Source organism: Trichogramma pretiosum, unplaced genomic scaffold, assembly GCF_000599845.2.
Source record: "Trichogramma pretiosum strain Unisexual culture from Peru unplaced genomic scaffold, Tpre_2.0 scaffold18, whole genome shotgun sequence".
Classification (NCBI taxonomy): Eukaryota; Metazoa; Arthropoda; class Insecta; order Hymenoptera; family Trichogrammatidae; genus Trichogramma; species Trichogramma pretiosum.
The window spans coordinates 327,211-351,136 of record NW_019641681.1 but is presented as its reverse complement, the minus strand read 5'-3'; the positions used below and the strand labels follow the sequence as shown (position 1 = coordinate 351,136).

Genomic DNA, 23,926 nt, shown 5'->3' with positions numbered 1-23,926 from the left:
GTGACTTAGCGGACTGCAGCAGCAGCAGCAGCGGCGGCGACGGCGGCGCGTCTAGGCGTAAACGAGGCACGCACACGAGCACATAAACTTTGTGCACTAAGCTAAACCTCGGGGCTCTATAATACGCACATGCACACGAGAACGTGGGTGAAAGTCCCCGCGTGCGTTGTGTCATTTGCCCGCGCGCGCGCGATATAAAGCATAAGTGATTCGTCTCTCAGAGATTCGAGCGGAAGCGTTGTCGCACTTCAGGGGGGACTGTTTACGTTGTGTCTTTTGACATATGAGTTTAATGTCAAGCGTGCGCGTGTGTGAGCTTTATACAGAAGGGTCGAAGGTGTTCGATTGATTTATACTCGATATAAATTATGCATTTAAGCTCGATAATTGGATCGGATCCAACGATTGAAATTTCTTCGCGCCCTATTACGAATGTACTCTCCACGAGATTAGCATCGAGCACGTAATGATCCGGATTGCACGTGTCTCTCTCGATGCAGTGGATAGCTGTTGGCACGGACGACGACGCCGCTTTGATGAAACTTTTATGCGCGCCGCGCAACGCGACGCGTCTTGCATTTTTCAAAGCTCGCCCAAGCAGAGACCCAACGAAACTTATTACCGCAGTGCATAATTTTGCTTGTTTTGCTTTTTGTTTCTTACGTATATACAGAGGGCAAAATTGGTAATCGATTAATTGAATAAACAAACGAAAGATTGTCTTTCTTTTTAAAATTTTCTTTTTATTTATTCAAATGAAATGCATCAATAATCAACTTTTTTCTAACTTTGGAAAAAAGAAACGTAGTAACCGCTTTTTTGTATAATACATGAAAAGTACAAGAGGATTACATTATAAGATCTAATTTTCTTTTTCGAGTCAAACATTATTAAAAATAATCATTCTTTAAAATTAGTTCATCGTAAATCATACAATTATGTATAATGAGAATGTAATTATCATAATAAAGTGTATTTCATGAGTTGTAAATCGAATACTGCAACGCATTTAAAATAATAATATTAATTATAATAAAAATAATAATAGTAATGATAATAATAATAATAGCAATCAACAAATTACAATAAAATCAAAATCAATCAATAGCGATGAGGTGGCGTTCGATTGCCAACCAATAAAAGTAGAATCGTAGGAAAAAAGTTCATCGTCACGGTTTTACCGAACATCGCTTCACATTACAATAATTCTTTTTTCTGTATTATTAACATATTTACGATCTTACAATAAATATTCTTTTTCTCTTGATATCTCTCTTTTTCTTCATTTTCTCTTAGTTTCACTTTCGATCGAGATAGTTAGTTTGTAAAAAAGTGAAAAATATTCAACGCAGTCGAAATTAATTATGAACGAATGTACACAAATCGACAAAATAAAGTCATTGATTAATTACGCATTCGATAAACGTAATTACGTGATCAACTCTTATTAATAATTACTTCGGTATTGTATAAAATTGCGTTTATTCGTCTCTAATGTGTTCTCTTCAATTCGCAGAAGAAATATTGGTCATACATTTATTTTAATTTAGTGTGTATTAGCTTTTATATACATTGACATTTTTCTTTCTCGATTATTCAACGCGGTATCCTGGTCGAGGATACGAACAAAAGCTGAATTTGACATTTTTACTTTAAATTGAAAAGCACCACATGAAATATTGTTGTTTCGTTACAAAATCATTTTTACACAAAATCAGCTGCTTTCGTTACAATAACAGTATTAGACACAATAAAATATTTAAAAAATATGTATAATGAAAATATGCAGGTAAAAAAGGAACGAAATATGAATCAATATAAAATTCGATTACAGAAAATTCAATGGTTTAACAATAATTATAAATTAACAATCAAACATAACTAAGTAAATATGTAAAGTAACGAAGGCTGCTGCTTTGCCGGAAAAAGAACGGTAGTCGATTGCCTATAACATTCCTATTCCATCACATAAACTAGAAAAATATTTAACGAACATGTAAAAAAATATCGTCAAAACCATTGTTTGCAAAATTTTGACTGTAGGCAATTTATTTATCAATATAAAGGTTATTATTAAGCTTCAAATAGAGCAGAAATAAAAATAATAAAAATAATAAAAGACATGGGTGTCTTTTTAAAGTACTCGTACGTCAATACATATTTAATATTTGTCTGAGCAAAAAACTTCATATTTACTTCTGCAGTTAAAAGTTCTCTACCCTTCGCAATTTCCAAAATTTATTATGTTCGTAGTCATATTAAAAAATAAAATTTCAACAATTTTTAAAGGTAAGCATTTTTTACAGCGATTCAATCAACTCTAAGAATTTTTCTAGGGGCTTGAGCTTCACTTTAACAAACGTCGTTTAATAGTTTTTTTTTATGTCTTATAACAGTAGCAAAATCTTTTTTTTTTCGTCCTAGAGTGTGTGCCCGTAGTTTTTGCTTTATTATGTAAATCGTTACTTTATGTTCACGCGGACGATGTACGGCAGCAATGTTAATCATAGAGAGCATTTACGGAATGACAATTTTTTTCTCCCCATCGATATTGGCAATATCAATAATACATCTTACACAATTAACAATTGTTTCATCGTTTTCTTTAAATTCTCTACAATTTTTAAATCTAATTATTATTTTCAACTTGTATTCGTTAATATCGATCTTTTTTTTCTGCTATTATGAATTATTTATGTAGGACAATCTTAAGATTACTCGAGGACGTTTCTAAAAGTTGTAAAAAATGGTTTCTACATTAATCTGCTCAAACGATCGTTGTTTGTACACTTTGATTTAAAAATGTACTTTTTTATTAAAAATTTGGAAAGATCGCTATCCAAAAAGTTATTTTATACTTCGTACGAAGATTTCATTTTCACGTTTTAAATGCTATAAATAAGTCTAATTTATTAGTGAATGGGGTCAATCAACAAATGCAAGAGTATCTTCAAAGTACAAAAACGTAAAAGCACCCAAGGTAATGGTTTAACAATTTTGGAATGCATCAAAATTATTGTTTTTCTTAAAATTTGCAATATTTTCACGACAATTATGCCTGTTGGGATTTCATCCACCTTTTTTTAATGTAGCTACTTTCGTAAAATGTAGTTTGTCAATGCATTTTTATTATTCATCACTGAAGAAATACAACCAATATTGTACGAAATGAATTTAATTAATTTTATTTATTGTGAATATATCGATTATTTTTATAATCTCATTTTCATTTATTTGTCGTAAATTTCTGTGAATATCAACCTAGTGTATATCAGTTTTAAAAGATAATAGTTGTTTAAAAGAGCTAACTGTATTAAAAAATAATAAATACATATTAACATTACGTTATTAAATTTTAAAAGCTATTCTACAAATGTACAAAAAAAGTACGAATTTAATACTACGATATACGCAAATATTCTAACAATATCTATAATTTTTTTTAATTAAAATTTTATTTCGATATTTAGCACTTTTTGTCAAGGATTTATCGTGCCTACTTTTATTGAGTCAAACCATTCGCAACAACACTTTTTATGTACTATCTTATCATGTTAATGGTGCGTTTTAGCTTTGAAATGTGACGGATCGTGCCCGTAATTTTTAAGAATGACGAGTACTTTTAATTGAATTTAAAAATAGTTTAGTCAAGCAATCTCACTACTTTTCAATAACTGAATTTCTTCGCTTTAGATCCCTAAACTTGAAACATGGTTTAAATATTTTATTCTTTTTTTTGTCCATTTAGCTTATCTATTGTTTTGTAATATTTTATTTCCATTATGGAAAAATTACTAAACCATTGTCACAGCCTCACCAGCAAATCCTATTCGGTAAAATGTGAATTTAAATCTTAAAAAAAAAGAACGAGAAGAAGAAAGAGCATAAGCGACGTGCTTTACTTAATTGTATATCACGAAATCTAATTAATGCTATTTTTACGTCAGTTTGCTTCTTTCAATATTTGAAAACTATTTGCAAATTTTAAAGCCATTTTTAACAAATTGTATTTCTATTTACAAGGATCTTACTCGGCTTATATCAGCGGGCTGTCGTCAAAGTTATTTTTTGTTTACATTTGTAGATTAGCTTCATTATTGGCTAGCTCTGCGCTCATCACGAATGAACTCCATTCATTTCCGATGTCTCTTTACAGTCTTGTATTGATAACTGTGCTATTTCATTCACCATTTCGTCTGCTGAACTTTCTGACGACTTTTTCAAAATCGTGTATCCTAAAATTAATAATCGTTCAATGTGAATCTAATACGTGAAAATCATGTAGGGTAATTTTTTTTAACAAACCTTGCGTCTCTTCATGGTCATTGGTATGATTTTTGGCATTCCCTTTAACTTGTCCGTTCGACTTTTGCTTTCTACCAGTACCAGAGTCATCACTACTAGCATTATTCCCTTGGTGTTTTTTAAATACACTTTTGATGATGCTATTTACAGTAGATTGAGTACGTTTTGTTGGGCTACTCGTGTTATGAAGCCTTTCTTCATCTTGAATCTTTTCAGTGCCAGACATTTGTTCAAAATCTGTCCTTACGCCATTTTTTTGACTTTTATTATCTTTCATCCAGGACTAAAAAAAAAATACACTAATTATAGATTTTATTTAGCAGTAATGGCAAAATTATTAATGTTTCATACCTTAGTAATCTTCACACCTCTTTTTTGTTTTTGATTATGATGATGTTGTTGGTGTTTTGTTTCTTTTGATTCTTGCTTGTGTGAATCGGAAGACGATTGTGGCGCTGGGGTTTTTTCTACAGGCAGATTTTTAGCTTCTTTTGAGTTTTCGGGGATATCTTTTGTAACGACAGCATTTTTTAAGGCTTCAGTTTTTTTCGACGTTACATCGTTCGTCGAATCTGTAGGCTTCTTAACTTTAATTTTCCCGTCTTCCTCATCAAGATCCGTTACTTGATGTTGATTTTTACTATTAACCTCAACATTTTTATCTACTTGCCTCGAAATCATTTCGGGTGAACCAACTTGATAATTCGATTTATTTTGTTTCGCGGTATCTCTTTGCAGAACCTACGATAAAATAATTAAATTGAAATTGATAAATTGATCAAGCACTAAAATATAGACATCAGTTATACAAACTTTGACTGTAGAATTGCTACATTCAAGATTGTCATTAGATTCTGTTTGGGCTCCCACCTGAATAACTGAGTTTCCTGTCGTTTTTAAGTGCGTGGGTGAATTATTTAATCTCTTATTTTGACTAATTCCTCCAACAACCTTTGATGGCCCCTGCTGCTGTTGCTTCGACGAATAATTGTATAATCTCTTGCCAGTATTCATTGGAGGCTGCTGTTGCTGTGGCTGATTCATAACACCCATTGCTGGACCTTTGTACAAAGGAGCTGGCATAGGTTGAGCTATGTGCATTTGTTCCTGCTGATGTTGCATTCTGTGAATATCGACGTGCATTTGGTTCTCAGGTGGCCTATGAGGAGGTGCTTGCTGATTTATGCGCTGCGAATGCTCCATTTGTTCGATAAAGTATTCATGGTACATGTTCGGCATGTACCTGCTATTCTGTAATTTTAAAAGAAAAAAGAAATAGTATAAATTTATGAATATGAATATGAATTATAAATGATTTGGCGGCGAGAAATCGCTTACCTGACCGCTATAATTTGGTCCCACATTCGCGTTGACGTACTGCGGCACCATTTGTCGCGGTAACCTTTGAAAGTGATACGACGCAGCTGTGTAAGGTGGACAGTTCTGTTGCTGTGGCGGGGGCGGAGGTGGTATCTGTTGCTGCGGCACTGGCGGTGGTTGATTCGGCTGCTTTGGCATAGGCTGCTGCGGCAGCGTCCTACCGCGCTCGCGATAATTGTAACCCTCCACGTCACCGCGCGGATTGTTGGTGTTGTTGTAAGCCATTGGCATACGATTCTGCTGATACACTTGATCGTTGGGATTCATAGACATCGCAGCATTCGCTTGGGCGTAGGCGTATCTTTCGGTGTAGCTCGCATGCTCATTCGGAGGAGGTGGAGGAGGATGATTGTACATCATATTGGGTTGTGGATATTGAGGTGGCTGCTGCATCATGTATGAGTTCTGCATCAAATCGACCATGCTTGGCATTTGATTTGGAATTGGCGGCGGAGCTTTGTGAAGCTGCGGTATTGGCGGTGGTGGCTTATTCAACTGTGGCATCTGAGATAACAATGGTTGAGGAGGCGGTGGTTGAGATAATAATGGTTGAGGAGGAGGAGGCTGGGACAGCAATGGTTGGGGTGGTGGTTGAGATAGTAATGGTTGAGGGGGAGGAGGCTGAGGTAGCAATGGCTGGGGTGCTGGTTGAGATAGCAAAGGTTGAGGAGGAGGCGGTTGAGAAAGCAATGGTTGAGGAGGTGGTGGTTGAGGAAGTAAAGGCTGTGCTTGAGAAATCATAGGTTGAGAAGATGGAACTTGTTGGGCGTGTGGTTTTTGAATTGTGTTTGGTTGAGATTGCTGATGTTGCAACTGCTGATGCAAAGGCTGATGCAGTGGAGATTGTTGATTTTGTGGTTGTTGTTGAATTTGCTTTGACGTCTGCTGTAGCACTTGATTTAAAGGTTGCTGTTGTTGCCCTTGATTTTGTTGCTGCATTTGTGGCAATTGCTTTTGCTGAGGCTGTTGTTGAACCGTTTGCTGCTGTGGCTGTTGTTGCTGCTGCTGCTGTTGCTGTTGCTGTTGTTGCTGCTGTTGTGTCTGCTGCTGCAATTGTATTTCTTGTGCATCTTGTGGTAACAACTGATGCTGAGACTGCTGTTGCTGTTGCTGCTGCTCTGAAGATAACTCATATTGTGGTCGAGATTGACCAACATCTACCCAAGTTTCTTGTTGCATAGACATCAAAGTTCCTCGGTCTCTCTGATTTTGTACAGCGATCCATACCTCTTTTAATTCACCAGTAATATCACGATCTTTTAAAATTTGATAAAGGCGATTGAACACAATTCCTTTGTTCATCGACTCAACAAAATCTAATAAAACTTCTATTAAATTTGATTGATCCTAGAATAAATTTAAAAAGTATGTGAACACAAATATTATTATAAAGAAAGTAAAATATTTTTTCACCAGAATATTTACCTCTTTGTCCTTAGCATTCTTTCCCCTTATTTTAAGAACTTCAGGATTTGCAATAACGGCAAATATACATGTGTTTTTATCCTCCGTTCTTGGCGGAGTCAACTTCATACCACCATAAAGAGGCAGGGGTTGATTAAGATTAGCAGGCATATCCACTTTATCCCATGCCAAAACATTTATGTAACAAGGTATAGGAGAACCCTAAACAGAATTTATCGTTACAGTAATAAAATCACTCTATGCGATTGCAAAAATTTTGGCTGGAGCAAAAACTCACCTGAATGTAGTCCTGTATACACATGTGTGGCTGGGGTGGATTTTTAAAGTTCCTAGCGCCGTTGCGCTTAGTCCTCGGTGGTGCCCCTTCACTCATTTTTGAGTGACCTGCGATAAACAAAAAACGATCTTACTACCTACGTAAATAATTGAAGTCTATTTATAACATGCAAATTCTTCCATATAATAAGATAGCAAAGGAGACAGAGTGTATTGACGCATAAAGGAAAAAAATAAATAGAACGTGACACTAGAAATTTTATAAGAAAACGAATGACTGTTCTCTTTCGAATCACGATGCACGCACACGCACAGACACTCGACATTTTTCTGTCACACCAAGCACAACGAATTGGCGTCGATTTTTCCATTCCTTTCTTCGTTCTTTCGTTAATTGTTGATGATGAATACTTACTACGTTTCATCTACAGGTCGCGCGTACGTGAACGTTCAGCCCCACGGTGACGACTATGAGCTCGTCGTCGTCCTGATCTTATCCTCGTCCTTCGTGGTCGTCGTTGCTGATGATACGTTGACAACGACAACATATAAAGTCGAGTATCAACGCGCTACAATTAGTTCTCTCCTGTTTTTGTCACATATACAATTAAACATGCAGCAGCGCGAGTGTCCGCAGGCTTGTAAGCTTCTCTCTTGTCTTGTGTGTAAACACTTGCAACACAAACACATACGGCGGGCACTGTGAACGGCGTGTTTCTGGGTGTTTTTATCGAGCTCGATCTATTTTCTCCATGGACTCTTTCTATCTCTCTCTCTCTCTCCTTGAATAACGCCGAAGACGTTTAGGCTCTCGTTATCGAATCCATCGGGCCTAATGAAGCACACGATTATGAATCAGCCGAGAGCGTGTGTGTGTGTGTGATCTGTCTGTTCGGCCGGGTAAATAATAGACAGTGCTGATGAGTGTATATGCAAGCACAGGCAGCAAGTAGTAGTAGTATAGTAGTAGTAGTAGTAGTCTCGCATTTGACGATACACAGTACATAACCTCTGCCCGAGAACTCTCTGCGCTCTCTCTCTCTCTCTCTCTCTCTCTCTCTTTGTGCAAATTTCTCTATGTCGCTGTTTCTGGTTTTTCTGGTTTTTATGCCTCTCTGCCCCGTTGTTGTATAGCTTATGCGCTTCCAACCCATCCAGGACCAACACGGATAGATACGGAGCAAGAGAAGAGAAGAGAGAGAGAGAGAGAGACGAAGAAGAGAAAGCGAAAAACACACGTTTATACACACACGCGCACAGAGGCAGAGAGAGAGAAAGAGAGAGAAAAAAAAATATTACAATTCACATTGCCCTGCATAGCCTCATTGTGTTCGAGTTATTATTATGTACTTGTCAAGATATCGAGATATACATTATAAAATCGAAAGAGATAGTGGAGTATACGTGCGTGTGATTGTGGGTATGTGTGTGTACACTTACATATATACATCTACTACACAGCATAAACACAAACTGTATACAAACGATGTTGAACGATTGTGGAGTCTCTCGAGCGCGAGGAAAGAAAGAAAGAGCAAAATCGTCCAACACTTTATGTATATCGCTGAGTAGACAGAGAAAGAAAGATAGAAAGAGAGAGAGTGAGATTCTGCGTGCGAAATATAAATCCTTACCTCGCTCGATAGCGCAGCACACACAGACGCTGGCAGCAGGGCACTTGTGCCTGCAGGCAGCAGCCAGGCTCTGCTGATCCGTCGCAGTCACGATGTGCACACGAGGATATCAATCGCACTGTTTAAATTTTGCAATCGAAGGAGATAGACGAGGAAGTACAAGCGATGCGCTACCAGCAAACGCGAACGCACGAGGCAGAGCTGCTGATCGGCTGCATACATGTATACGCGCGATTGCAAATGTGTGTCGTCGACCGTCGGTGTGTCCGTGACTGTGTATACGTTTGCAGTAGCAGCAGCAAGCACTCGCGAAAACGAGCTGGAGTTTTAGCTGCCACTGTAACTTTTTTTATATACAATAAAAGTAAAGTATTAAAGCGGTAGCAGTACTGCCTAACACGGCTACTACTATATGCACTGACATACACGACGACGCGTAGGCAGTTCGCGAATGTTATAGGCACACGTACATTTGCAGACTCTGCAGAGAGTGTAGTTGAGTTAGCTCGCTGCTGCTGCTACTCTCGCTACTTCTCTCTTTTTTCTGCACGCTCTTTGCTCTTTGACACACGAGTGTGCGAAGCGCAAAAAATTTTCGCTCGACCCGCACAGCACACAACCGCTCCGCGTGCAGCGTGCGAATCAAATTGCTCGATCAATTGGTTTTTGCTCCTCGCGATTTTTAAATGAACGAATGAGCCAAATGGAACAGTCGAGCGACTGCGGTAATTGCTCTTTCTCTTTGTCGCATCGCGAGCTCACTATTTGTGTTCATTTTAATGAAGTACTTTGCGTCGTATCTCTTCTCTTTTTTTACTAGCTCCAAAAGGACGGATCATCGAGCGTGTGCCTGTGTGCGCGTGTGTCTAATTTTTGCACAAAACAGTTATCGATAAACGAAAATCGCCCATATACCGTTTATATTATCTTTGCTGCTGCTGCTGTTCGCACAGTACTGCAATCGTCACAAGAGTACATTACGCGTGTTTATATAAAGGGAAGCGCAGCAGCACACGAACGTCGCACACACGGACATTCTCTCTTTCGCACACGCCGAGCGAGGCTGCTACGGACTTACTGCTGCCTCGCGTACTTAACTATCCGCTGCTGCTGCTGCACACTGCATTGCATTGCGCGAATGATAGTGGTAATGCACACCTCGATATAAGGGGGCTCTTTGCTGCTGCGTGGTGTATAAAAATACAAGAGTGGGGAGGGTGAAGGAAAGAGAGTGAGATGCTGCGCAAAAATATAAAACTATGCTCACGCAGCCTCAGCCAGTAAGAGCAGAGACAGCAGCGGCAATGCATTTTACACTGGTAATATATCGCTGCAGCAGTGGAAGCGGTGTGCAGTCGGGAGAAACGAGAAAAATGCATCGTGGGTGCAGACACACTGTGCTCTATGCATAATGCCCCTTTCCCCTCTCATTCTCCCCGCGTAAGTACATCGCTGCATATACATGAGATTGACAGCGAATGTTTACTGCTGCTGCTGCTGAGGTTCCATATAGAACGGGGGAATAATAATACAGCAGCGTGCGTTGCTGCACGATTTCGGAGTGCAAAGATCGACGCGTGTTGGTCCGTCCGCTGCTGCCATCTATGCGCGGTACATTGTCGGCGCACGTTTAAAGTGCATCGTATCTCTCGTTGGTAAGCGAGAATTACCGCAACATACCAAATCTTCCAGTTACCAGGCCAAAAGTCCCTAGGAAGTAACAGATGCATTGCCAGGTTGATTTGAACCTGCAGCGATGCTCTCGCAAGCCCGTCGTCGTACAGCTGCGGTGCTTAAAGTAATTAGGCTTCAACAACTTAGCACTCGTAATCATTTTTTACATCTCGTTTTTTTTCTCTTTTGCCTTGGCTCGATTAACGTGCCCTTCGCGCGTTCTAATTTCCACACGAGCCGCGCGATAACGAGTGCACATTTCAATCGACGTAGTTCCCCCCGCGATACCTTGTGTACATCCGAATTCGAGCAATTCGTATCGTAAGTACATTCGAGCTTATACCTGTAGGTGTGCATTCATATGTACCGGTCAGAGAACGAGAGAAAGAAAGAGAGAATGAGAGGAGAGAGAACACATCCACATACTCAATGATCTAATAGCATGTTATTATTCGCGCGTTTTGTGTGCTGCGAGCGCGAATTGTGGCGGCCGAGGCGCGAGAAATGCGTGCATGTGTGTATGTGCAATTGACGAGGCATATAAATATAAAATAAAAAAGAAGGAGATGACGACGAAAAAAAGAAAGAGGCAAGAGGAGCGCGCGGACAACGAGGCAACACAAGGGCTGTGTGTGCTGCTATATGGCACAAAAGGGGTATGATTATGACGCCTCGCGGGCCTCTCAAACCGAATAACAAGCCGCGAAAGACTCGAGAGAGAGAGAGAGATACCGATCGATGATATTAATAGGCGCTAACTATATAGCTGCGCGCGCGAGAGGTGCATTGGCAGTGCGCTGCACACATACGTACACACACACACGCACACATGACCAAGCAGCGAGAAAGAGAGCGAGTCCGTATTATGAAGCGCGAAGCTTCGGGTGATTCGCGAATTTATATATTTGTAATGATTCGATTTTTTTTTACAACCGTAATTTTTCGACATACTTTCTTTTCATTTTATTTTTATCTCTCACCCCCGCCGACGCATTTCGATGATTTTCTTTAGCAATGAGGTGCTATACACGATTGATTATAATTACTCGGGCGTTACGGACGATATACCGAAATGACGTGGAGTATTCACGCGCCGCACGAGGACAACAAAACGCTTTACAAGTACTTCGACTTTATATGTACAAAGTGTTATATCGTCGCGAGGCGAACGATCGCGCGCAGGAACGAGCATTAAAAGGCAATTTCACACCGTTACCTTTAGCCCTTTTTTTACCTTGAAAAAAATATATGAAAAGAGAAAAAAAAACGTAAAAAAAGTCAAAATCGATCGGCTCGAAGCTTAATTCGCGCTCTTCCCACACACAAGTACACACATGCAACAAACACGTGTGTGTATGTGTGTGTGTTACGAGGCAGACAAGGTGTGCGCGCGAGAAAGAGAGGTAAAAGGTGCAACGTTTTAAATGCGTCGATCGACGTTCGCGCGCGAGTAAGTATTATGCAAGCTCGTTTCGGGGGAAAGAAAGAGAGAAGATATACACGTACGTACATAATAGACATGAGAAAAGAGGAATTTCTTTCGTTTTACTCGAAAAAGTAAGAGAGCTTTCAGAAACAAATGTGTGTATGAGAACGGAGGCAATCCATACGAAAATACCGTATACGCCTGATAATGCGTATTCCAATGGAACGAGCATACATATCCATAAATTTATAAGAAAGTTTTCAACAAAAAAATCATCATCGATATTACCCAACGATAATAAAGCCAAGCGATGCATCATGCTAACTGCAGCTAAATTCTTATCGCTAATATGTGTACGTAGATAGCTTCTTGCTGTTAATTTACACACGTATAATGCGCGCTTGCACACGTTTATCCACGTACAGCGAGAAAGAGAGAGAAAGAGCAGATCTTACAAATTGATTACAAATACGCAATCCCACCCGCGATTGAAAATTCATCGTCTCTCTCTCTCTCTCGGGCGCGAGGCTGTAGATACACTCTGCACAGTCCCGAGTGTCAACGCGTTTCGCGCGCAGGGCACGTGCTCCTCTCTCTCTCTCTCTCTCTCTCACCTTCTCGCGATCCTCTATACACCTTTAAAGAACGCGAGAAACAGAATGAGAGAGATGAAACGAAAAGAAAAAGAAAAGAAAGATCTTGGCGATAGCGAGAGAGCTGTATAGGGAAGGATTTCGATATAAATCCCCAAAGTCTCTGCGCTATACGGCACGGCACATATACATATAGGCATAGCTTTCGCGCGAACAAATAACGACAAGCCTCATTACTATAAACACGTCTCGAGCTGCTCGCGCGCGCGACCGACCGAATCCCGTGAGCCAGGCGCTGCGTGTGGCTCGTTTTCGCGACTTATATACATGTATATTTTTCGCTCCTCCGTCCTTTTTGCCCGTGCCCGTTTGCGTGCCGTATGCATATATGTATGTATGCACTGTTAAAAATATTTACATTAAAATTAATGTAAAGGCGGAGGGAATTTTTTACCTTCACGTAGATACACTCAAATTTTAAGGAAAGCATTATAATTAATGTGATTTGAATTAAATTTACAAATTTTATAAATTTTTAAATTTAATTCATTTAATTTACATTCATTTTCGTGCAGTTTTTTGTCACTGATGTGTGTATATGTAGAGTGAGTTTTCGCTAAACCGGCACGGTAAATACTATTCAAATAAACTAAATTTATTGTGGATTATCTTGAGGATACAGTCCGCAAAAGCGATACTTCAATGGGTTTAATATTTCAAAAGTTATTAAAATGTTTTTTTTTTAATTTTTTTTTCTATGTTTTCCTCTGATTGTTTTAATGGTTGAAGTGTGTTTTTAAAATGTTTGAGCAGTGATTTCGAAAGATTTCAGTCAAGTTTTAATTTAAGATCAAAAAAGGTAGGATTCATCGATTATTTCAAGGTTTGAAAAATTATTTTATTAGCATTCATAAATAAAATAGAAACGATAATTTTTTCATGAGAAAACTCATCGCCAATGATTTGACAGCGGTTTATTATTGAAATTACATAAAATATGTACAAAACTATTTATATACTTTTGATGTAAGTGTAGAATTTCTTTTAACATTCGTCAAGTATTAGCTTTGCTTTTTATTTTTTGGTCAAATTCGAAATTTAAAAATTTTGAATCAGATTAAATTTATTTCAGAACTAATTTTTAGTATTTACCATTCAAGGACGTCACATTTTTCAGTCGATTTCAGACTTTATGAAGTAGTAATAAGTATGGGATTCACTAATGTTTCTACGATCAAATTTGTTGTTAGTCAAATGGAAAAACTTTACTCTCACGAGCGAACCTAATGTGGTTTATTAATTTACGTTCGTTGGCCAAAATTTCATCGTATCTATCATACACTTAATTTTCATAGTTCATCATCTGCGTATATATTTTTTGGAAGATGGATGAAATTGGGCTCTTGTGTGAACCACTCTCTGTCCTTATCCAATAGGTAGTTGTTGGAAATTTCATCTGTAATTGCTGTTTTTTGGTTTCTGCTCAAATTCGAATGGGTCTCAGACTTATTTTCGCATGTTTTGTTTATTTCACCCACACAACCTTTGGAAATTATTTCTGGGAGATCAATTGAAGTAGACACTTGTGAGCACCAATTATTGCTTGTGTATGATTAGTAGTCTTTGTGAATTTCATCTGAAATTATTGATTTTTGGTGTCTTCTTAAATTCGATTGAGCCTTAGATTTGTTTTCGCCCTTTTTGCGTGAGTCATCTTTGCGACCTTTATGTACTGTCCTTTGGTGCCTCAACAGATCTGATTTATATCCAAATTTTCTCTCGCATTTGTCACAATTGAAATCTTTACGACCTTCGTGTACTGTCTTTTGATGTGAAAGCAAATCCCATTTCTGTCCAAACTTCGTCTCGCATTTATCGCATACGTAATCTTTGCGACCTTCGTGAACTGTCTTTTAGTGTCGGAGCAAATGCGGTTTTTCTCCAAATTTCTTCTTGCATTTGTTACATAAGTAATCTTTTCGACGTTCGTGTATTGTTTTTTGGTGACTGACCAAATAAGATTTCGCTCCAAATTTCTTTTCGTACTTGTAGCAAGCGAAATTTCTGCTATCTTCATGCACTGTCCTTCAACAAATCTGATTTAATTCGAAATATCTTCCCGCAACTGTTGCACTCATTATTTTTATCTTGTGAGATAACTGGACCGGAATTCTTTTCACTTTTATCCATTTCAACGCCTAAATTAAACTATTGATTCTTCTATTTAGAGCCACAGATTATGTACTGTATCGTCGTTAAAGACTACACTTACACTAATTTGTTTGGCTATAAATATGTTCACTTATCAAGGGACCGTATCCAGATTGTTTATGTTTATATTGTTTACAATTGAGTCACGGATTTATCTATCGATATGTTGTCATTTTATTATTAAAGAGTTTTATAAATGTGTAATCCATAGAAATAAATTTTCTGCACTGATAACCATTTATTATGTGACTGAAAATTTTCGTGTTAAGTTAAGCATGTGACGAATAAAGGCGAGCTGGTTTTAGAAAATTTGTTCTACTTTTATTTGAAATATGAAACTAAATCAGTTTTAAAACATTAATTTTCAATCTAAATAAGTATGATTGTAGAATTTATCTTTCATTTCAATTTCTATATTAAATCGACTATAGAACTAATCCTCCTCCCTCCCTTTATCTCTTTCGTTCATTTTCGCATTAAAAATAATGTATGGAATTGAATTTACATAAATTTTCGTGCAGTTAATGTAAAAAAATTCAAATCAGTACTGACACATTAATTTTCGAAAAAAATTCCCGCCAATGTACCTTAAACCAAATTTAGGATCCGTTATATCAATTTAAATGTCTGAGTATACGCTAAATTTGAATGAAATTTAAGTTTTTCCTAACGGTGTATCCTACGTTTAAAAGACACATTTGAGCAAAACAGACGAAATTCTGTGTGAGTTTTATTTTCTTTTTGCATTTGATTCTCGTGCGTCTGGAATTAAAAAAAAAGAGAGCAAAGAGATATGCAAAAAATTGATGGAAACATTTAATATTATATTGGAATAAATATAGGGAATCAGTTTTTCCGATTAATTTGCGGGGGATGGCTCGCGCGGGCAATGCAAACATAGCAACGATCGCGTCATGTCCGCTCATACCCATATAAACGTGTACACATTTAAGCGGCGATGCGCGTGTTTAATCGATCGTCGATTAATTCCGATAAATGCAATACAGGGGCTTCCTTGCCACGCGCTCGCCAACGTAGGCAAAAAATGTTTTTTATACTTCTTTCCTTTTTTATACCACTATACCTCTTGCGCGCGTAAGTGCGTGCGTAGGTGCATTAGAGCGGCGTTCCGTAATAGCATAAAATAAACGCGTAACTCATTCGAACGCATTACCGTTTATTAAAAGGGGGGTCGTCTCGTCGACGAGCGCCGATGGGCTATGATTTGCGAATGTGTGTGTGCAAAAGTCGACGATCAACACACCTGGCCCCACAACCTTCGCTTCAGTATTCGTCGGAGCCGTGTGTGCTTGTGTACGTTGAATGGGTCTACGGAACGCGCTGTAAAATTAAACAACAAATAAAATAAAAAATTGAATGCATAATTAGAGTCACTTTTGGTCAGATTTCGGTGACGAGTTAGCCATACGTATACCAACCTGTCTCTGTAAAAAATATCTCTCAATTTTTCATGCGCTTTATATTACGGTCGCCTTCTTCGCTAACGATAATAAAAAACCGCGTAATTGTCGTAAAAATAATTTCATTAGTCGAGTTCGTTTTATTTTCCCTCTTTCCTTCTTCTCTCTCGACTTCTCTAAATACCACCTTCTCGTTCGTTCAAGAGAGAGAGAGAGAAAGAGAGAGAAGTCAAAAAGAGAGATGAAAAAATCGAAACTCGCATGCTACCCGGCAAAGCCCTGCTTGCGTATTAATACGTAATGATAAACAAAATTGATATTCAAAACGTCATATACGTGCTGCTACACGGTCGAATGTCGATCGCTAATTTAAAGTATCGGCAGCAGCGGCAGTGTGGCAGCAGTCGGCCGGTTTACTCTCTTATACATTTTTTGTGGGCAAAAAATCAATTTTCCATCAAAGCTCGACGATCGATCGTGTACGATTATATACGCGCGCGCGCCCGTACACACACATACATAGTGCATCGCATCTCTTACACATTAAATCGGGATCGCTGGTCGGCACACACACTTATTCATACATAAGCTCATCATCATCGGCGCGTTCATGGCTCACAGGCCTCTCGTACACATGCCTCGGCTCTCTGCCTCGTAAATTTACGAGCAGAGAAATAAAAGCATATAATATCAATTATACGACGTGATGCGGTGTGTATCCCTTCTATGTTAAAGGCCCCGAGAGCGGAAAGAGGCCTCTCGATCGGTATATGTATAAAGTATGCACTTCTTGTTTACGCTGCTCACGAAGTTCCCTTTTAAAAAAGACCGAGAGCCATTATAAAACAATCTCGCGCGCGCCAAGCGCGAGGCACACACTGCACAGTACACGCGAGGAGGAGAGTGAGAGAGACTGAGATGAAGCAGCTACTTTGACGCTCCGCGAACCCGAACCCTCATAAATAACACGATTTCGTCGTCTACCTATGCGCTTGCAGTGTATAAAACGCGAGCTCGACTTTTTTCGCTCCTTTTTGTATATTCATGCACGTGTGTGTGTGTGTGCGCGCGTTTAATATACCCGCCAGGCGAATTCGCGCATGCACTCGATCGAGCTGCGTGCGTGCATGTACAGCACACACACACACGTAGTGTACCTGCTCGCGTATATATACCTTGATGACCGTGTTTAGGAAGATATACGACGATTACGAGGCTTAACGAGACCTCTTTAACACTGCACAGCCTCTTGCTGCGTGTATATAGTAGTAGTGGTGGTGGCTGCTGCTGCCACCCTGCTTGCGCTTCGCCGCGTCGATCGAGAGAGATTATTACGTATTATCGTTCACATGTCCGTATGTGTGTGTGTATCCGGGGAAATTGTCTATCCTCTTTGGCGAATTCTCCCTTTTTTCTTGTCTTTTTAATGCGCTCGCGCGTACGCGTAATTTTCGGTAATTTCAAAGAGAGAAAGACAGACTAAAGGAGAGAGAGAATATATACTTTGTATATTATACCACGCGGATAAATCCGTTACATGCTATATGTTCGCTGCTGCCACCCATTACAGGGCGAGGAGAGAGAGAGAGAGAGAATAAAAAAAAATATACACACATAACCGGCAGGTATAAAAGCCATTTTTATTTTACACCATTAAGTTTATAATTTTCGTCGCTGCGCGCGAGCTTATTATATAGATCGTTGCCCGTGTATAGTAGGTACTATATACTCGCGCGCGATCGTCGAGGCGATCGGCCGCCGCCGCCGCTTGCGTGCGTGATCGGCCTGTAATTTATGACATCATTTTCTGCGAGCACCTCGACGATCGTCCCATGCACAGCTCCGACACAAGCCTCGTACGTATAAAGCGCGTTGTACACATCGACACGTATTATACCGATCTTGGAAATTCCTACCCCTCAGTTTTATTTTGCGAGAGAGAGGGACAACGTTTCTAGTAAAACTTTTCCTCGGCGACGATTTATTTTCTCCTTTCCCGTATAGCTGCTGCTAATATGCGAAGACAATTCCAGCAGCCGCGCACTTGTCGAGCTGTCCACTGCGATTATTAAAAACGATCGATCGATCGGCCGATAGTTGCGCTAATTCGAATAGAGATTCTCGTCTCGACTTTTTCCCACCAACGTGTGTGTACCACGTATGTGCATTGCTGCAACGATAATGATAGGCTGCTCTCCGCAGCTCGCTGCAGTGTACCGCGCGTCGTTTAACTGCGTCTCGCGCGAGCTGCGTTGTATCGATGTCGTCGTCACTTTAATTTCTGCACTCACTCGAAGATATTTTCTCCAACTATCGACTATACGCGAGCGGACAATTGAGCTTTACAGGATCGGCACCTTAATAAACGTACTAGCCCATGAATACATTAGAGTCACACTAGACGGTGAAAGAGTATTACAAACTGTGCGCGTCAGAAGCTATCACGCGTACATAGGAAATTAAGCGGTGAAAATTAGATAAAATTAAACGCCGCGCTCGAGAGCTGTATGCGCGGTGGCATTTTCTCGTTAAGAAATTTCGCTCGCTCGCTTGCAGTATGTAGCGTGCTGCGCGTGCATGGCAGGCCTGCACCACTACTACGACTATACTACTATATATAATGCAACTGTAAAAAGATATACCCCCATCAACGACGAGGTATATGTGTATGCGCCTCCGCTGCAGCAGCACACGCGCGAACTCCGCTCAACCTCCCTCTGTATATGGCATATACAGGCTCGCTAAGCGAAGGCTTTAAATCTCTCTCTTTCTCGCTCTTTCTCTGTTCGTGGCTGCAGTTCCTATGCGGGGTAATACATTACGTCTACTATATATATACACCCACTAAAGGCCTGTTATAAGAAGCTCGCACACACACGTACGGACAGTCGTTGGGCTCGCGCGCGTTAAGTTATTAGAGAATCAATTACTCGCAACTTGCTTTTGTTTATGACGTCGCGCGGGCGCAGCGAGCGAGCCAACGAGTTGAGAGAACGCGAGAGAAAAGGAGAGATGCACTTTTTTTTTCTTCCTCATGGGCCGAAACAACAACAAACGAAACGACTAGATTTCTTTTTTTTTGTCATTCATTTTTCATTTATTTCTCTTTCCCTTTGCGCACGAAGACGACGACGACGACGATAACGATTGGCGTGTAAAGGTATATGTATAGCATCGGGTGTTGAAAAATATAATGAACCAAGGCTCTCTCGCAAGCGGCGTGTTTAGCGCTTCGAATATATTTTATCTCGCGAGCGAAGAGAAAGCCTCCGCGCGTTTGACTGCCTATGAAATTTTACGGCTATTTAATTTTATCGTTATAAGTATTACACGCGGGGCCCGTTCCAACTTATACAGATATACCTTTCGCTACCTTTGCGCGCGGGCCGTTTCTTGCTTTTTCAGACATACAGAACTCTATTATGCAGTGTACATGCGCATTATTTGCAATTTTTTTTTCATCCTCTTTATTTACAAGTATCGAGGGAGATATAACTTTCTCTATTTAGCGGCAATTTGAGGAAGAAAAAAAATTTTCCTAGCGTCAACTATCGATCATCGATATTACCGGTGGCTTGTATAAGTGTCATTTTTATACTTGGGTCGTATAATTTGAACTGTACGCGTGCTTAAAACGTGAACTTGCGATTTTTTTTTCTTTCCGCGTTCCAACAACAATAATACATATTGTATTCATTTGAGGTGATGCAGCAGCCTCGTTTCTTTTCATCGACAAAGCACTGGAAATGCATTATTGAATAACTGTTTTGTTCACCGTTTTTCTAATAAAAAAATGACAAATTTCGGCCAATTTCTTCTCTGAATCAAAATTTCTTATCTTCAGATCGAATATTTTTAAGTAGTGAGATAGTTTTGCGTACGTACGTTACCAAGATTTTGATTGGATCGTAAACGTAAGTCGTGATTTAGGTTTTTTTAAGTCATTTGTACGTATAAGTGAAAAAAATAGCAGTTCAGCTTGAATTTGAGACGAACCTCGTGGGGATTTGTAGCCCATTTGGAAAATTATATGCCATTTTAACAATCGAATTGCTTTAAATTTTTTGGCTTTTTCTCAGGTTTGAAATTTTTTTTTAATTTTTGAAGTTGCATGATTTACTTTACACCTCTTTCTCGTAGTAGTTTCGAAAGTTCAGCCTTACAAACACTTTTGCATAAAAAATGGCGATCGCTGTACACGTTGCACACACGATATATATGATGGATATCGTCTCTCGGATACACGTGTGCCGATACATAGTCGCTCATTAATATTCCGTCCAGGCGAACGCGGACCATATCGATCCAAGTTTAATTAAAGCAGATATGGCTTGGAGTATTATTCTCTTCTCCCCGAGTAGAAGCTAGATTTAAATAGTATATGTTATAGCGAGAAAGTTGATGGATTATTGAAGTGTTCAATGCTGTTCCTGTACGCCTTAAAAAGTTCGACTAATTAGACGATATAGTCGAAGAAATAAAGCAATGGCAATGAACGAACTACGTCGAACTACGTATCAATACCAATCAGTGCCGCATTATCTCTCCGTATATGACTGAGTAAGTTTGCTAATTTTACTGCGTATTCGAATGCGACATCTATTGGATATTTAATAAATCTATATCGTAATGAGGCTGTCTGACGCCTATCAGGGTCTGTATGTTAAGGTGGCCGCTATTTTCTAAACCGCTTGGATCCTCGCTTTTAACCCTTAAAAAGTCAATTTATGTCATTTTCAAAGTTTAAAAAAATTCTTCAAAAATTCTGAAAAATGCACACGAATTTTTCATTAATATTTTCCCGTAAAATTCCAAGAGTCGAAGCATGTATTACCCGCGCTGAGATCCGGACATCTCGGACAATGTTTTCAAAGTGGTATTCGATCCCGGCAAAAATCAAGTACCAAGTTTTGACGAAGTATATACCGTGTATTGTTGTAAAATTACAGGAAGCTAGGTATATACTTTTCACGATCTCAAAATCCCCCGAGAAACAGAATAGGACTCATTTCCTTCTGTTCACAACGTTTTAAGCCTCTTTCTCGAATCGAATGCAAAAACCCGCATATCATGCTGACAAAAATGTTGACGGTTAACCCGTTTTTAATGCTTCATAACCTCAATTAATAATAACGGCATAAAATCACAATATACAATCATATAATTAAAAAATCATTTTATTATAGAACTTTTGCTTTTTCATAAAGGAAGTTCTGTGATAGGCTTGAAAACGAGATTTGGAACCAGACATCGTAGGAAAATTTGGTTTACATATTTGGAAACTACATTGGCCGTGATTGTCTAGTAGTTAAGACCCTAGACAGCGAATCAAAAATTAAAAATTAAATACGAATTTTCTCTTTAATAACCGATTCATTTTATTAATATAATTTTTTACGAGGAAGCTCTTTGCCAATAAATTGGCAGCGGCTTTATTTTGTATCAACTCTGCAAATGCTTATAGTTTTAGTGGTTTCGTTAGATTGGAGTTTGAATTGTTGAAAAAAGATTAATATTATATTCAATATTTCGTCTGCTAATAAAATTTCTACCACCTTTGAGCCATTTGCTGGTATTAGATCCTTTTACTATTTGTATACATTTCAAGCACTCGAGTCGCTTAGTTCTTTCTTTTGCTCACATGGATTAGTCGACATTTTGGTCTCCCAACTTGTAATACAAACTAATTCTAATTGCATTTTATAAATTGAAGGTTAGCGTTGGATAGACTGGGTTTGGATTCAATAAAATGAAACCCCGTGGTAAAATCAAAAATGTTGTGAAGTAATTATCATTGTACAAATTAGAATAACAAGATAAGTGTATTTTTTTAATTTTATCGATATTTTCAGAATAAAAGAAGAGTGTTATGATGAAAACAACTATGTTGAAATAAAAGACCAAACATTTGATACTAAATATTTACAAGACCACAAATGTCTGCAAGAGAATAGCGTAAGTTTTGCATGACTTTAATTAATTTAATTATAATTTTTTAATACAAATGCTCATAAGTCTTTGATTTCCTGACAGATTCATAGGCTTAAACACGAAAAAATTCAGGAATTTCGATCTGGCCACGATATTAAAATAGAATTCGAGTGCAAAGATGTAAAATTATTAGTTCGTGATAATTTGAACGAAGGAATTCGTAAAATCCAACCTAACCAAGAAATTAAAATAGAGTTTGAATGCAAAGATGTAAAACACAATGTGGATGTATTAGTACCTGATGAAGTGAACAATTATAGGTCTCATCAGTATCAAAATGCAGAAATGCACAATAATTTTGCAATTCATTCCTCGATTAAATTAGAAAATGAGAGCATAGTAAAAAAAGAGTTCTTCGGTGATATTATAACAACCTTTGATATAAATAATAAGTGCGAAATTTATCCTCCAGTAAATGAAGATATACAATTAACTGAATGTAATACACGTGGAAAGATTTTTTCACCAAAAAGTTATCTCAGGTTATCTCCCAGCTGCAATAAATGCGCATTTACACATAATTCTGCTCTGAAAACCCATATTGATTCGGTGCATAATCAGAAAAATCACCCATGTCACACATGTGGCATTTCACGTCAACTCTTCTAGTGCCGCGCGGCGCGGCAGAATTAAGTCAAATCACTAAATTTGTGAATCGCTGTAAAAGTACTAAAATGTACCTTGAGAAAAAATGAACCCATGATTTCGATCGGAAATCGCCTCAGCTTTCCGATGGTCAGGTCAGATTTTCCGAAATTTTCCGCTTTACCCGGGAAAATCGCTGGGAAAACTTGAAAGTCGATTATCTCGAAAACTTCATTTTTAAGATTTTTTTAAATAGTCTAGATCGAAAGATCAGGAAATTTCCCATCGATATAGACCTTTTCCAGAGAGGCGTTTTTCGATTTTAGCGAGATATAGCGAGAGAAAGAAGAAAAAACGTGGTTTTTTCGCGCGCGCGGGCGGTCGGACGCCACCAACCGTACAAAAAACCACGTTTTTTCATCTCTCTCTCGCTATATCTCGTTAAAATCAAAAAACGCCTCTCTGGAAAAGGTCTATATCGATGGGAAATTTCCTGATCTTTCGATCTAGACTATTTAAAAAAATCTTAAAAATGAAGTTTTCAAGATAATCGACTTTAAAGTTTTCCCAGCGATTTTCCCGGGTAAAGCGGAAAATTTCGGAAAATCTGACCTGACCAGCGGAAAGCTGAGGCGATTTCCGATCGAAATCATGGGTTTGTTTTTTTCTCTAGGTGCATTTTAGTACTTTTACAGCGATTCACAAATTTAGTGGTTTGGCTTAATTCTGCCGCGCCGCGCGGCACTGGGAGAGTTGACGTGAAATGCCACACATGTGGAAAGACATTTTCACAAAAAGGTTCTCTGAAAATCCATAATGATTCAGTACATAATCTTATCAACCACTCATGTCACATGTGTGGAAAGACATTTTCACAAAAAAGTAATCTGAAAATGCATATTGATTCAGTTCATAATAATCGAAAACCTTATATTTGCGATGTATGCGGAAAGACATTTTCACAAAAGATTCAACTGAAAATCCATATCGATTTGGTACACAATC

The 23,926-nt window shown here is 38.6% G+C and overlaps 1 protein-coding gene across 5 annotated transcripts; it reads right to left on the bottom strand.

Annotated features, from left to right (window-relative positions):
• Positions 1 to 1,690: 1,690 nt before the first annotated feature.
• On the bottom strand, positions 1,691 to 10,084 carry LOC106652335 (putative RNA exonuclease pqe-1). Of its 5 annotated transcripts, none has more exons than XM_014371236.2 (9): positions 9,021 to 10,084; positions 7,802 to 8,218; positions 7,388 to 7,494; positions 7,111 to 7,311; positions 5,644 to 7,032; positions 5,119 to 5,556; positions 4,657 to 5,046; positions 4,306 to 4,588; positions 1,691 to 4,235 (listed from the first exon to the last, which is right to left on the bottom strand). In XM_014371236.2, exons 2-9 carry the CDS (start codon positions 7,809 to 7,811, stop codon positions 4,117 to 4,119), a joined length of 2,937 nt encoding a protein of 978 aa, XP_014226722.1. In that variant the 5' UTR covers positions 7,812 to 8,218; positions 9,021 to 10,084; the 3' UTR covers positions 1,691 to 4,116. The 5 variants fall into 5 exon arrangements, with proteins under 5 accessions (XP_014226722.1, XP_023316773.1, XP_014226721.1 ...); XM_023461005.1 differs by lacking the exon at positions 9,021 to 10,084 and adding an exon at positions 8,827 to 8,928 and having other exon boundaries at positions 7,802 to 8,274; XM_014371235.2 differs by lacking the exon at positions 9,021 to 10,084 and adding an exon at positions 8,827 to 8,928.
• Positions 10,085 to 23,926: the final 13,842 nt, after the last annotated feature.